The following is a 13,865-nucleotide window of genomic DNA, read 5'->3' on the forward strand; positions in this document are numbered from 1 at the left end:
ATTGTCTTGTTAGCAGCAAGACTAAGGAAGTGGGCCTGGTTAGAGCTGCTTAGAGGTCCTCAACAGGCCCAGGCTAACAGCACAATGAGTGAGTTGGTAACACGTGAGAGACAGGGTTCAAAATACTGGTTTGAGAAGTATAACACCCATGTGTTTTTTTCTTTGGTTTCAAATTCTGTCATTCAACAAAGCCAGGATGCTATGGACTAGGGCAAAGTTCCGCCAAAGTCCTGGATGGCTATGCTCATGGACTGCTGGGAGGGCCAAAGGGGTGTCCACTGCCCCTCACATAGACAGGGAAGGGTCAGGTTTTCACAAAACTGCATCTCCCAGTTAGCAAAGTGGAATGTTCCCATAGGGAACAGATAGCAAGGCTGGATCCTGTGCGATCCTAACACAAAACACAACAGCTTATCACATCTCAAGCTGTACTGACGAAAGGCCGGAGTAGCTGAGTGGACATAGCGTTGTCTTTCGATGAGGGCAAACCTGGTTTTAACCCCAGCTTTATGAGTACAGTGACTGTCCATCGAGGAGCAATATAGAATGATAGGTCAGAGCACTGGACTCCAGATCACAGCCTTGCACCTTAGTAGCTATGTACCTCAGACAAAACAGTTTCAGTTAGAAGCAGACAGGCCGGGGTGGGAGGCCCAGTCAGCACACGAGCGGAGACAGGTGCCTTTCCTACTCTGCCCAACACTCTGTAGCAGTGCTCAGCGTTGCTGATGGCTGGCATGAGTTTGCTGCCCATGATGGCTTGTGGGAGGTGCGAGGGACCAGACTTTGCCCCAGTCTGCCTTGCAGGCTTACCTGCCTTCTCAGTTGAGTGGCTGCTCTCCAGTGAAGCATAAGAAAGTAGGGGCCAGGTCCACATAGGGGCAGGGAGCACCAGCACCACGTGCCAGTGAGGTTTCGGTTTAAATACTAGGCAAGAGCTGTGCAAAACTACACAGTCCTGCTCAAGATGTGGCCCCGCCCATCACTGACCATCCTCTTTGGACTCTAGTCTGTTCCAAGTAAGGTAGAGGTCCAGGGTAAGTCTACCCCTCACTCATCCCTGCCTGGACTCCACCCCTGCAGGCTCTGCTCTGTTCTGTCCTTCCTGCACTTAACCTTCAGAGTCTTTGTTTCTACCTGGCTCCCGTGTTTGTGTTGCCAAGTCTTGTTCAAGCTTTGTGAACCTGCCTCCAAACCTGCCTCCTTCTCGCTCCCTTTTGTGTTCCTAGTGAAGACGCAATGTGAGTGGAGGAGAGGGTCTTCAGAGCCCTGCATTCCAGCCTTGGCCTTGCTGGGCCTCTTTGGAGTCTCTTCTAGGTACCTCTGTGTCCTTGTCTGTAACATGAACTTGATAAAGCCAGTGTTCTGGGCTCCAACAGTTCTTACAGGGCACCAATTAAGTGACAAGAAAGGGGGCTGGGGAGATGACTCATGGGAAAAGCTCTTTCTGCTCAAGAGTGAGTTCAGATCCCCAGCACCCATTTAAAACGCTGGGTGTGCGTCCCAGCCTGCTTGGAATCTAGAGACAGGCAATCCCCAGAGTGAGCTGGCCAGCCAGATTAACCAGTATTGGTACATGCTGGGTTCACTTGAGAGACCCTGCATCAGTGACTAAGGCAGAGATTCCCAACATCAACCTCAAGCCTGTACACACTACACGCACATACATGCATGCGTGCATACATACATGCACACTACACACACATTTCAAAAAATTCTTATGCGTATGAGTGTTATGCTTGTATGTATGTAAGTGCATCTATGTGATCCAGTGCCCACAGAGGATAGAAAAGAATGTCGAATCCCCTGGAACTGGCATTGTTAGCCACCATGTGGGTGCTGGGATTTGAACCAGGGTCTTCTGCAAGAACCAGTTAGTGTTCTTAACCACTGAGCCATCTCTCCAAACTCCCTCCCCTTATTTTTTAAAAAGTTAGAAAAAAAGAATAGTGAAAACCAGAGAAAGGAGATTTATTCAACCTATTACATTGGAAAGAGAAGCAAGTAGAACAGCCTTGTGAACAAGTCCATCTTTGAGCACTGACATGAAGTTTATGTTTAAATGCTAGGCAGAGGTATGCATAGCTAAGGAGTCTTGGTCAAGGTTTGGTTCTGCCCATCATTATCCATGGTTGTCAAGGCACCAGTCTGTCCCTCAGGGTGGTTTCACAAGTTGTCAGAACTGTGTGAAATTCTTCTCTAGGAGACCACCCTCCCTCCCCGAAACTGGCACCAGGCCCCAGCCTTTCTCTTCCCCCAGCATAGACTCCTGGGAAATCTAATTCCTTGGAATCTATTGTCTCAACAGTCTGATAGCTAAAGGGAGGGACACAGTGTCTCTTTAGAGTATGTCCATTCTTGCTAGGACAGTTATACCACCATCCCCTTAGTCTGGGTCCTTTTGACAAATGATCAGGTTCCTACCCCCAGATTTCTTTCTGCTCAGAGACAAATCAGCTTTTCCTTTCTCAGCTCTCACTTCATTTTCTTATCGTCCTGCCTTAAGGCTTAGGCTCTTCTTAGGCTCTGATGATAACCACAGGAATAAATAACAACCCAAAGATGTCAGTTAAGGGCTGGGAAGAAAGAGAAAGGAATCTGAGGATGCCACTAAGTTGGTAGAAGTGCCTACAGGGGTTCAACCCCAGTACCTCATAAACGGGCTATGGTGGTGCATGCCTGTAATCTCAGTACTTGGCCAGTCAAGAGAAGAGAATCAGCAATTCAGGATTATTCTTGACTATATAGTGAGTTTGAAGTCAGCCTGGGCTATATGAACAGATCCTATCTTTAAAAAAAGCATGATATCGCTAAACGAGATTCCTGCAAGTTCCCCAGGATAGCCCTTAGAGGTGCCTGGCCCCCATGCTGCTCCTGAAGGTACCACAGCTCCTGTTCAAGCACTTGGGGGTGAAGCTGCAGTCAGGATTCAAGGACAATCTATGGAACCTGTTGACCTACTTTTCCTTGGACAGTCCCTTGCCTTAGCAGAGCTGTTCTGACTCACGGGTCTGCATGTTTTCTCAACCAGGAGACGCCCGGAGGTCCTGACGGTGACCCCATGGAATGCGCCAGTTGTGTGGGAAGGCACTTACAACAAAGCTCTCCTAGAAAAGTATTATACCAGACAGGGAATCACCGTGGGGCTGACAGTTTTTGCTGTCGGAAGGTAAGCATTGCTGACAAAATTGTCCTTGACTTTTTCTTGTTCTACTGTTTTTGGTGTTTGTGAGGGGATCCACGGCTCCGTGGAGGCTATGATTCATCTAAATTGCTAGATGGAGTCTCTTTCTCATCTCCATTCTGATGAGGCTCCAAAAGGCTGAGAACAAAGCAACAGTAGCTAAGTGTCCTCATTCCCACCACAGTGGGAGAGTGTCAATGGACATCATCTGGGGAACCCAGAGTCAGCAACATACCTGCAACCCTCTCCTCCCTGACCTCCAAAGCTTTCCTTGGAATTTCCAAATGCCAGCTGCTGGCCCGCCAGAATGTGGGTGCTCCTTCTCCTGTGCTCTCAAGGCCCAGGACCAAGGACAGAGGGGTTACAGCAAGTTCCAGATTCTGTACTCTGGGCAGCATGGTTTCCAGGCTGGAGGGTGGCTGCCTACCCCTCCATGTCTTCCTCAGGTCCCTTCCACTCCGTCATCCTGGAGGATTTGACTCTGCAGATTAAGCTGATCTGAACCTTTGAAGACTTGACAGCAGCTTTCCATTTCGTTACTCAAAACATTTGGTGTTGAGCCAGGCATGGTGGTGTACACCTTTAATTCTAGCACTCTGGGCGGGTCTCTGTGAGATCCAGGTCAACCTGGTCTATGTAGCCAGTTCCAGGACAGCTAAGGCTACATGGATACCCTGTCAAAACAAAACAAAACAAAAACAGAACAACAAAAACAAAACAAAACAACAACAACAACAACAACAAACAATAAAAACACTTGATGCAAAAAAATCACATCATTCTTCCTTTAGAGTTATATTATTAGTTTTAAAGTATAACCTGTTTTGAGCTAGTGTGATAGCACATGCTTTAATCCTAGCACTTGAGAGGCAGAGGCAGGCAGGTCTTTGTGAGTTCAAGGCCAGCCTGGTCTACATAGTGAGTTTGGGCTAACCAGGGCTACATAGTGATACCCTGTCTCAAGAAACCAAAGAAAAGTATAACCTATTTTGTCTTCTTAAGAATTAAACTTTTAGGCTGGGCGTGGTGGTGCACACCTTTATTCCTAGCACTCTGGAGGCAAAGGCAAGTGGATCACTCAGTTTGAGGCTAGCTTGGTCTACATAGGGAGTAGTTCCAGGCTAATTGGAGCTACAGGGAGACCCTGTCTCAAAAAATTAAACTTTTTTCCCTAAAATAAAATGGTAAGTCCAATTTTCCTTTTTTTACTTTTTTTAAAAGCAGAGTTGGGTTTTTTTTTTTTTTTTTTTGTCTTTTTGAGACAGGGTCTCCCTGTAGCCTGAGCTGTCCTGGAACTCACTATGTAGACCAGGCTGGCCTTGAACTCACAGAGATCCGCCTGCCTCTGCCTCCCAAGTGCTGGGACTACAGGCTTGCACCACCACACCCGGCCAGAGTTGGGTTTTTATTAGATATATTCAAGGCTTATGCACGAGAATCAAGAGAGAGATGCTGAGAACACGAGACGCCGAAGAACATGGGTGTATTTTTTAAATTTATCTTTTACATTTATTTGTGTGTGTGTTGTGTAAGTCAGAAGACAACTTTTAGGATTTAGTTCTCTCCTATTATGTGTTTCTGTGAATTGAATTCAGGTTATCAGCAAGTACCCTCACCCACTGAACATCTTGCTGGCCTTACTTTGTGTGGTTTTTGTTTTTGTCTTTTTTTTCTTTCTTCCTCTTTCTGGACCTTTCCATCTGCACTTCTCCTGAAAAGGCCACATTGGAAGTTGAGTCCCTTCCCTGCCTATTCAAAGAGAGGTGAAGATTAAGGTTGATCTGAGCTTGAACTTCAGCAAGATAGACTCTAAAAAAGGGTGCTGTGATGACCCCACAGGACTCCAAAGACAGACCTTTCTTGCATTGTGCCCACCATGCAGTCCTTGCTCTCTGTCCTTAACAAGAAGCATTGTGCTCTAATGTTTCTGGTATGTTGATCCTGGAGGCCTAATGGTGCCTCTGATGGAGAATAGTAACTGTGGAATTCTGACATTTTCACTAGAAGAATTTACACTGTTTGGGGATGGGAGCCAAGACTCAACTCACCTAATTTTTTGGTACAAAGGACAACAAGACAGCTACGGTTGCACATTGATTTGATCTTAGTGTTCCCCCAAAGAACAGATTATTGCCCACTGCCCCACAGTGCCATCAACCATCCAACCACGACTCTACAGAAAAACAAAACAGACTTGTCAATCCCCCCCCACATCCTGGGGAAAGCTGAGCTCCCAACTCTATGGCAAGAGGACTGTTTGTTCTATGCACAGTATGCTTCTAATTCTGTGACATTCTGAAAATGTCAGGCAAACTACAGTGTGAGGACAAAGTTCAGTGGCTGTGAAGGACTCAGAGGAAGAAGAGCATACAAGGGTTTTTTTTCAATTATGAACCTAAAAATTTACAGCCATTTTTGAAAGAGCTGTATTCTTGCTCTGGAATGTGTTATTGAATATGTTAAAGCTGTAATGAAATGCTTCTTCTAATCATGTGGTTATTAAATGTAAAATTCTTTTTAATTAATTTTTTTATTTATATAAGTATCTTGGCTGCATATAAATATACCTGTATTGTGAAATGCCTGTGGAGGCCAGAAGAGGGCATTGGAGCCCCTTAACTGGAGTTACCGACAGATGTTAGCCACCATGTGGGTCCCAGGAACCGAACCTGGGTCCTCTGCAAAAGCAGCCAGTACTCTGAACTGCTGAGCCTTCTCTCCAGCTCCAGGGCACAAGGTTTTTAAGCTGAACCTGCTCTGAATGATGCCACCATGGTGGGTACCTGCCATTATGCATTTCCTAAAAGCCATAGAATGTACATCTCCCAAAGTGGACCTCATTGTAAACTATGGACCTTGTATTGGTATAAATGTTCTGTCACAAATCTGTCTCCGAGCATGGGTGGTGCTAGTGGAGAAGGCTGTGCATATATATAGGCCAGAGGACTATGTGGGGGCTCTCAGTATTTCAGTCCAATTTTCCTCTCAACTCAAGATTCCTCTTAAGAAAAATGCTTTTTTTAAAACACAAAAACATTGAAATAGGGGTTGGGACTAAGCTCAGTTCGCAGGCTGCTTGCATAGATAGCATGGGGCTCTAGGTTTGATTCCAGCACCACATAAACTGGGTGTGGTGGCAAATGCCTACGATCATAGCAGGAGCATGAGAAGTTCAAAGTCATCCTTGGCTGAGTCTGAGACCACATCCCGTTTAAAAAAAAATTAAAATAAGATGCAATCAGAGGGTGTTTGTTCTCGTGTTTGGATGGGTTTATTAGCAGTAGTGTCTAAGATGGTGTTCGGGGTGACCATGCAGCATGGAAGGACGCCCCATATTGGTGGTTGAGCTTCTCCAAACACAGAAGCAAGTGAGGCTGGAATTAGGAATCCTCACTGGACTCAAGGGACGCACCTTTATATTTGGTCTGGCAACAACAACATTAGAGTGTAGGTTGGGGCTTTTAAAGGATGTTCAAGAACCCTCTTTGCTGAAAGTCTGAACTAGCTGATAAAGAAGGGAAAGGATTACGTAATGGAGGATGATGGTAAATATCTCCTTCATGACAGTTAAAGCTGCTGTTGGAGAGTATAGCTTATGTCTGTAGGCCCTGGGCCTCCTAACTAGAGAACTGCAGAATAAGGACTTAACACATATAGGCACCACAACATTAGGAATCATGGTTTCTGGGTATGAGAACAGAGCCTTTCCGCGAAGCTCACTGCAAAGCAGAGTAGTGGGGAACACACGCTCTCTGACTGGCCAGCTTTCAAGAGCAAGAGGACAGGGCCGTGCATGCCCAATTGCTCTTCCAAAATTGGCAATCAGGTAAGTCATCCACTTCCCCCAAGGACCGAGTAACTGACTGGTGGAGGGAAGTCAGTATTGCACCAACATAGGTCCCTCCACACGAGAATTCATAAATGGGGTGGGGAGAATCCATTCCCCTCCCAAACAAATGCAGACGGTTTGAATGCAGTAGCATGAGGTCTCCTGCAGGAACCCAGAGGCTAAACACATCCCTCTCTTTGTTTCAGATACATTCAGCGTTACTTAGAAGAATTTCTGGTGTCTGCTAATAAGTACTTCATGGTTGGCCACCAAGTCATATTTTACATCATGATGGACAATATATCCATGATGCCTTCTGTACAACTGGATCCTCTGCGTTCCTTCCAAGTATTTGAGATCAAATCTGAGAAGAGGTGGCAGGACATCAGCATGATGCGCATGAAGACCATCGAGGAGCACATCCTGGCCCACATCCAGCATGAGGTTGACTTCCTTTTCTGTATGGATGTCGACCAGATCTTCCAAGACGATTTTGGTGTGGAAACTCTGGGCCAGTCAGTGGCTCAGATACAGGCTTGGTGGTACCAGGTAGACCCTAATGAGTTTACCTATGAGAGACGGGAACTGTCAGCAGCGTATATTCCGTTTGGACAGGGGGATTTTTATTATCACGCAGCCGTTTTTGGAGGAACACCTATTCATGTTCTTAACCTCACCAGAGAGTGCTTTAAGGGGATCCTACAGGACAAGAAAAACGACATAGAAGCCACGTGGCATGATGAGAGCCACCTGAACAAATATTTCCTTCTCAACAAACCCACTAAAGTCTTATCTCCAGAGTATTGCTGGGATTATCAAATAGGCCTGCCTATGTATATTAAAAGTGTTAAGATAGCTTGGCAGACAAAAGAGTATAATTTGGTTAGAAATAATGTCTGACTTCAAGTTTTGCCAGTAAATTCCTGAAGTTGAGGGAATATTCTGCTAATTCAGAAAAGTAACACTTTAACTTAAAATAACAAAAACAGCAACAGTAAATTCGACAAACACATCCTATTTCTCCTGGTAACTCTGAGCCTTTCAAAATATGAGAACAAGTCTGTGGTAATCAGATGTAAATTCCCAGTGATTTCTTATATATTCTGGGTTTGGGGGAATACTATATTAGTTGAATAAAAATAATTTTGCCATAGGCCAAGAAAAAAGCCAGAACATTCTACCCAGTATGTCAGACAGCATCCAGGAAAACGGGGTGCTAAGAGAAATGTTTGGCAAAATATAGCTGGGTGGGGTGCTGCCCAAGATCTTGATTGCCTTGACTTCCTGGTTGTGATGGTTCTAACTTGGAGTTGTTTTGCAGCAAAAAGAACTTCAGCAAGGAAACCACTTCCTTCCTCGTGATGGCTTCAGGGCATTTTCTGTCTACGCCCCTTGAGGGTGTTTGGCTTCTTTGCCAAATGAAGGTGGGGATTCCCAATGGATAATCCTGGTGGTGCATGTTTAGTCCCAGTGAGTCTTAACAAGCCAGTGGGTGCTCCGATTGAAGTGGAGACAAAGACTCAATGTTGAGTTTGCCATGAAATAGGGCAGGAAGGGCAGAAACAGGGGCTGACACTGTGAGGCTGTGCTGCTCTCTTGAAGGGTGCAGGACATGGTGCTTGAATTACATCACTGATACAGGCAGGAATGGGAGGCAGTGTGGGTGGTCTCCAGCCTCCTTCACCCTGTGACTTACAGAGCAGGAACTTGACTGGAAGGTGCTTCTTGTTTTACCCTAGTCATATTCAGTCAACCAGCCTTGTGTGTTCAGTGACGTGGGAGGGGAGTGGATTGGAGAAGAAAGAGGCCAGCAATGGACTGGAGAGGCCTCCAGGACCTGAGCTTCATCTGAAGACCATCTGTCATCATCCGGTCCCACCACTGGCTCGGAACCTCGGGATCCCTCAGCCCATCATGTTGCAACGTGGAGGCCTGACATGAAGGAGTGAAGTGAAGAGAAAACCCTTCGGCCTAGAGACCTCGTTTTCCCTCCTCCATCTGCACCATGCCAGGGCGGCAGCCAGGAGTGTTGGACAGCACGGCTACCCAGCTAGAACAAAGGAGGATGCAACGGAAGACGTGGTCGCCATGGCTGAGCGACTGGACATTCAGTTCCCTTCTCTGAGAGAAGCAGTGACATCCTACATGTGAGAACTTAATAGTCAATGCAAAGGGAGTTTTCCGTCTGCATTTACACGTGTGCATATATTTATATTTTGCTCGTCTCCCTGTGTAGATCATCTACGGTTTTCAAGCAGCTTCTTTGAAGAACCGCTGCATTGTCTTAGTGTGTAGCCCAAAGACTCCTTTGATAAAAAGAAACTTCAATTTTGTCTACATTCCTCTGCCTCCTACTCTTTAATCGTTGATTGCAGCAAACGAACAAAAGCACGTATTCAACAAGAACAACACCCCTCACCCTCACTTAGTGGGCATTGCGGAAGAAAACGGAGGCTACACCTGGCTGAGAAGCTTGCATCTCTGTTAATTGTGTGTTGGATCCCATTTTTAGCAGGGAGAGTTTGATGGTTTTAAGTCCTGAACCAAAAAAAAAAACCAGTCTCTCCCAAAAGTGTAGAAACCAAAGCTGAAGGAATTTTGAGGGAATTTCTTGATTTTTAAAAATTCATCTAAGTTTAACTCTTTAGTGAGCAAATTTATGGTATTACTAATGGTAATTATAATATTTTTTAAATAAAATTTCTGATTTACAATTGAATAAATTATTTTCACATTATATTCTGTCTAGTCATGGATTATGCATTTTCCCCCAAAGATGTTCGGAATTGTCAGTTATAATTGTCCTATAGGATTCTATAGAATTGGGCTGCAGGGATGGCTCAGTAGTTAAGAGCACTAGCTGCTCTTGCAGAGGATCCATGTTTCATTTCTAGCACCCACATGATGGCTAACAACTGTCCATAACTCTAGTTCCAGGGATATGACACTCTCTTCTGACCTCTACAGGCATTGTACAACACGGGTGTACTTCCATACATGTAGGCAATACACTCATACACATTAAAAGAAAGTAATGCTTTTTAAAAAATAATTCTTTAGAATTTTAGGATCTTATTCTCAGAAAAGCCCTCATGCCCTTCTAAAAATGAATCTTCTTTTATGAAGACAGAACTGCAAAAAATATGCTTGACATTCACTCCCAATCTTAAAAAAATTAAATTTATTATATTGTGTATGTATACACAAGGTGGGGGTGGGTGCAAACCACAACCTGCATGTGAAGTCAGAAGACAACTTCCAGGAGTGGTTCTCTCCTACCTTTCCATGGGTTCCAAGGATTGTACTCTGGTACCCAGGCTTATACAGCAGCATCCCCATCTGTTGAGTCATCTTACTAGCCCATCTCTCCCAAAACTTTGAAACCAGGAGACACTTATATTGAACCTTGTAAAGTGATGCACTGAAATAATTAACAGCTACAGGAAAAACACTGAGGAAGAGGCTTCTCTAGAAGCCAAGGTGGGCGGTAAGGCAGAGGGAGAAGGCTGTTTAATGCCATAACCTAGTGGTTATTTCGTCTGATCTCAGTAATATATCTGGCCAAGGGGAGGAAGGCTGCCTTTTTCCAGCATGTCTGGGTAGGTGTGTTTATCATATAAAAGTTGTCACAAGGGTTCTTGGGTGAGTGAGAGGGGGGAATATGGGTTATTTGAAATCAAATTACATTGTAAACATGTATGAAGCTGTCAAAGAATAAATTTAATAATTCAAAAAAAATATTGAAGGTAACCAGGCTTAAACTAGGAGTAGTGGCTCTATAATCCTAGCACCGAGAGGCTAAGGCAGGAGGATTACTGTGAGTTTGAGGCCAGCCTGGGCTATAGAGTAAGCTCTCCCTACCCCCAAATAAAACAAAAATAAAGGTAACCAGGCTAGGCTAACTCAGTGAGATACACTGAATATAAAACAGGGCATGATTATTGGGGAACCCTGCTGTTAAGGTCAAGTCCTTTCTCAGCAGGGGCTTCCTACCTGCCTTATCTGGAAAGTGCCGCCAAGCATGGATGCCTGGCCTTATTTGGAACATGACTTTTGGCATAGTTACTGGCAATAAAACTGCCCCCAGGTTTTTCCTATATGATAATTAGGCATTGCCCTAAAGCCAGATGATAGGATCACCTACTGTATGTAAATAAAGCATACTATGAACACCTATCAGCTGAAGCTTTGGCTGCTGCCTCCACACTATATTTTTCCCTGACCCCCACTGAATAAATGGAGCTGTTTCACTGAATCTGACTCCCCCGAAGGTTTTTTCCATCCATGCTCACTGGCTGTCCTGACCCCGTTTGTAGCTTCTGCTCCCTTTGTTCTCATGGGTTGGTGGCCAACGGCCCACGAGGGGAGGGAGAGACCAACACATGATCATTGTGGAAAACTAGTCCCCATTTAGAAAGGGGAAAAGGGGCGCTGGAGAGGTGGCTCAGCGGTTAAGAACACTGGCTATTCTTGCAGAAGACCCAGGTTCAAATCCCAGCACCCACATGGCAGATAACAACTGTCTGTAACTCCAGTTCTGTAACTCCAGTTCTGTAACTCCAGTTCTGTAACTCCAGTTCCAGGGGATCCTACAGCCTCTTCTGTCCTCCATGGGCATTGCACGACACAGGTGTACTCACCTACATGCAGGCAATACATGCATATACATAAAATTAAAAAAAATAATAAATTAAAAAAATATTTAGGGGAAAAAGGAATTCTGAAAACTAAGCCACCCAATGTATAACTGGCCAAGTTGACGCTTGAATCAAGTTGATGCTTGAATCAATCAAGTTGACGCTTGAATCATGTTCCAATATGCCCAGCACGTCTCCGGGGAAACATAAAGGATCTTTAAAAGAAGAATTTTTGCCATAAAAATTTTATTATTTATTGATTTTGGTATTTTTTGAGACAGGGTCTCCCTGTAGCCTCAGCTAGCCTAGAACTCACTATGTAGAGCAGGCTGGCCTTGGACACACAGAGATCTGCCTGCCTCTGCCTCCTGAGTGCTGGGACTAAAAGCGTGCATCATCATGCCTGCCAGGCCATAGGAATATTTTTATAGTGGACATCTCAGCTGGATGTGGTGGTGCATGCCTTTACTGCCAGCACCCGAGTGAGGGGGGCAAAGGCAGGTGGATCACTGTGAGTTCAAGTCCAGCCTGGTCTACACAGCAAGCTCCAGGCCAGCCAGGACCATATAATGAGACTGTGTCTCAAAATAAAACAAAAGCAAAAACTGAGTATCTTCCTAGGCCTGTACTGTCTCCAATTTTTAATCCATAAACCTCCTTCAAACGGAATAAGTTTAAATACGTCCTGTAAGAAAAATGAAAGACAGGGTTGTCTTTCTGATGGAACACCATAGGGCTCATGAGGTGCTGCACAATGGACCAGCCTTAGAAGTCCTGATTGGCAAGGGGTAGGTGGGCAGCACCGCCTTGCCTCTTGCCCCTCCACCTTGAACCTGGGACCCACAGGCAGCTGGAAGGGGCCTGAGGACTTATCGCTCTTCTTGAGACGATACATCTTTGATCTCTCCTAGTTGGTCACCTACATGTGAGACCCTCAGCTCTGGCAATGCTTTGAGTATTTCTTAGACTGTTTAGTGAGCTCTGTATGATGAGTAATGAGCATATTCACAAGCACAGAAAATCATGAATGAAGAACAATTCACATACCTTTTGATGGGAACGAGTGGGTTTTCCTTAGTCAAAGGCTTAGTTCTGTGAGCACAAAGCTAGGATTTGTCAACCTGAGAAACAGCTCACAACTCAAAGGCAGTAAAAGTTTATTCTAGCCAAATTATGTGACTGTAGCCCAGGAAAGTGGATTCAGGTTGCCCTGAAGTCTCCTATGGAAGTAGTTATAGACCTTTTATTACAGAACAAAGTCATAAAGAAGGCATTTACCAAACGCATCAGTGGAGACTGTATGTCCCTTGGTTATAGCTGAGTGGGGAAAACCCTACTATAGTTTTCAGATTCTGTCTGGAGGCATTCTTAGCTTTTGGACTGGTGGAAGCTAGTGGTCTGCTAAGGATATATTTCAAAGGTTTTTTACCTGTGAGTTAAACGGTTGTTAGGTCAGACACAGGAGTAGGAAATAAATGATTGTCAAGGGGACTAAAAATAGCCCAAGATCATTTAGTTCTGGATCTATACCATTCTAACTCTCCGGTTTTGCTTATTTGAAAAGTTTTTGATGGGGATGGAGAGATGGCTCAGCAGTTAACAACCTCGACTGCTCTTGCAGAGGACTGGTGTTGGTTTCCTAGCACCTATATTACATGGCAGCTAACAATGTCTGTAAATCCAGTTCGAGGGGATCCGACGTCCTCTTCTGACATCCTCATGCATTGCATGACATTGGCACACCTACCTACATGCAGACAATATACTCGTACACATAAAATAAAAATAAATCTAAAAAAAATTTTTTTATGTGTGTATTTTGCCACCCGTGGAGGCCAGAAGAAGGTGTAAGATCCCCTGGAACTGGAGCTAAAGATGGTTGTTAGCTGCCATGTAGGTGCTGGAAATGAACTCTCTACAAGAGCTTACTTATATACACTTACATGCATGCAGGCAAAACACTCCTACACATAAATTTAAGAAACATTTTTTAATATTATTATTTTTATTTTATGTATATGTGTGTATTGCCTACATGTAGGTAAGTGTGCCCATGTCGTGCAATGCCCATGGAAGACAGAAGAGGCTGTCGGATCCCCTGGAACTGGAGTTACGGACACTTGTTAGTTAGCTGCCAATGTGGGTGCTGGGATTTGAACCTGGGTCTTCTGCAAGAACAGTCAGTGTTCTTAACTGCTGAGCCATCTCTCCAGCT

General features: G+C 44.8%; 1 protein-coding gene across 7 annotated transcripts in view; it reads left to right on the top strand.

Moving 5' to 3' along the window:
- LOC103734487 (N-acetyllactosaminide alpha-1,3-galactosyltransferase) overlaps positions 1–9,750 on the top strand; it is a 74,797-nt gene extending 65,047 nt beyond the window's left edge. For all 7 annotated transcript variants that reach the window (XM_017798259.2, XM_029563698.1, XM_017798258.2 and 4 more), the window contains 2 exons: positions 3,032–3,169; positions 7,220–9,750. In XM_017798259.2, the coding sequence (XP_017653748.1) occupies positions 3,032–3,169; positions 7,220–7,913 (832 nt within the window). In that variant the 3' untranslated portion in view covers positions 7,914–9,750. The remainder of the gene's footprint in view (positions 1–3,031; positions 3,170–7,219) is intronic.
- The last annotated feature ends 4,115 nt before the right edge of the window (positions 9,751–13,865 follow it).

Source organism: Nannospalax galili, unplaced genomic scaffold, assembly GCF_000622305.1.
Source record: "Nannospalax galili isolate Female #2095 unplaced genomic scaffold, S.galili_v1.0 scaffold34, whole genome shotgun sequence".
NCBI lineage: Eukaryota > Metazoa > Chordata > Mammalia > Rodentia > Spalacidae > Nannospalax > Nannospalax galili.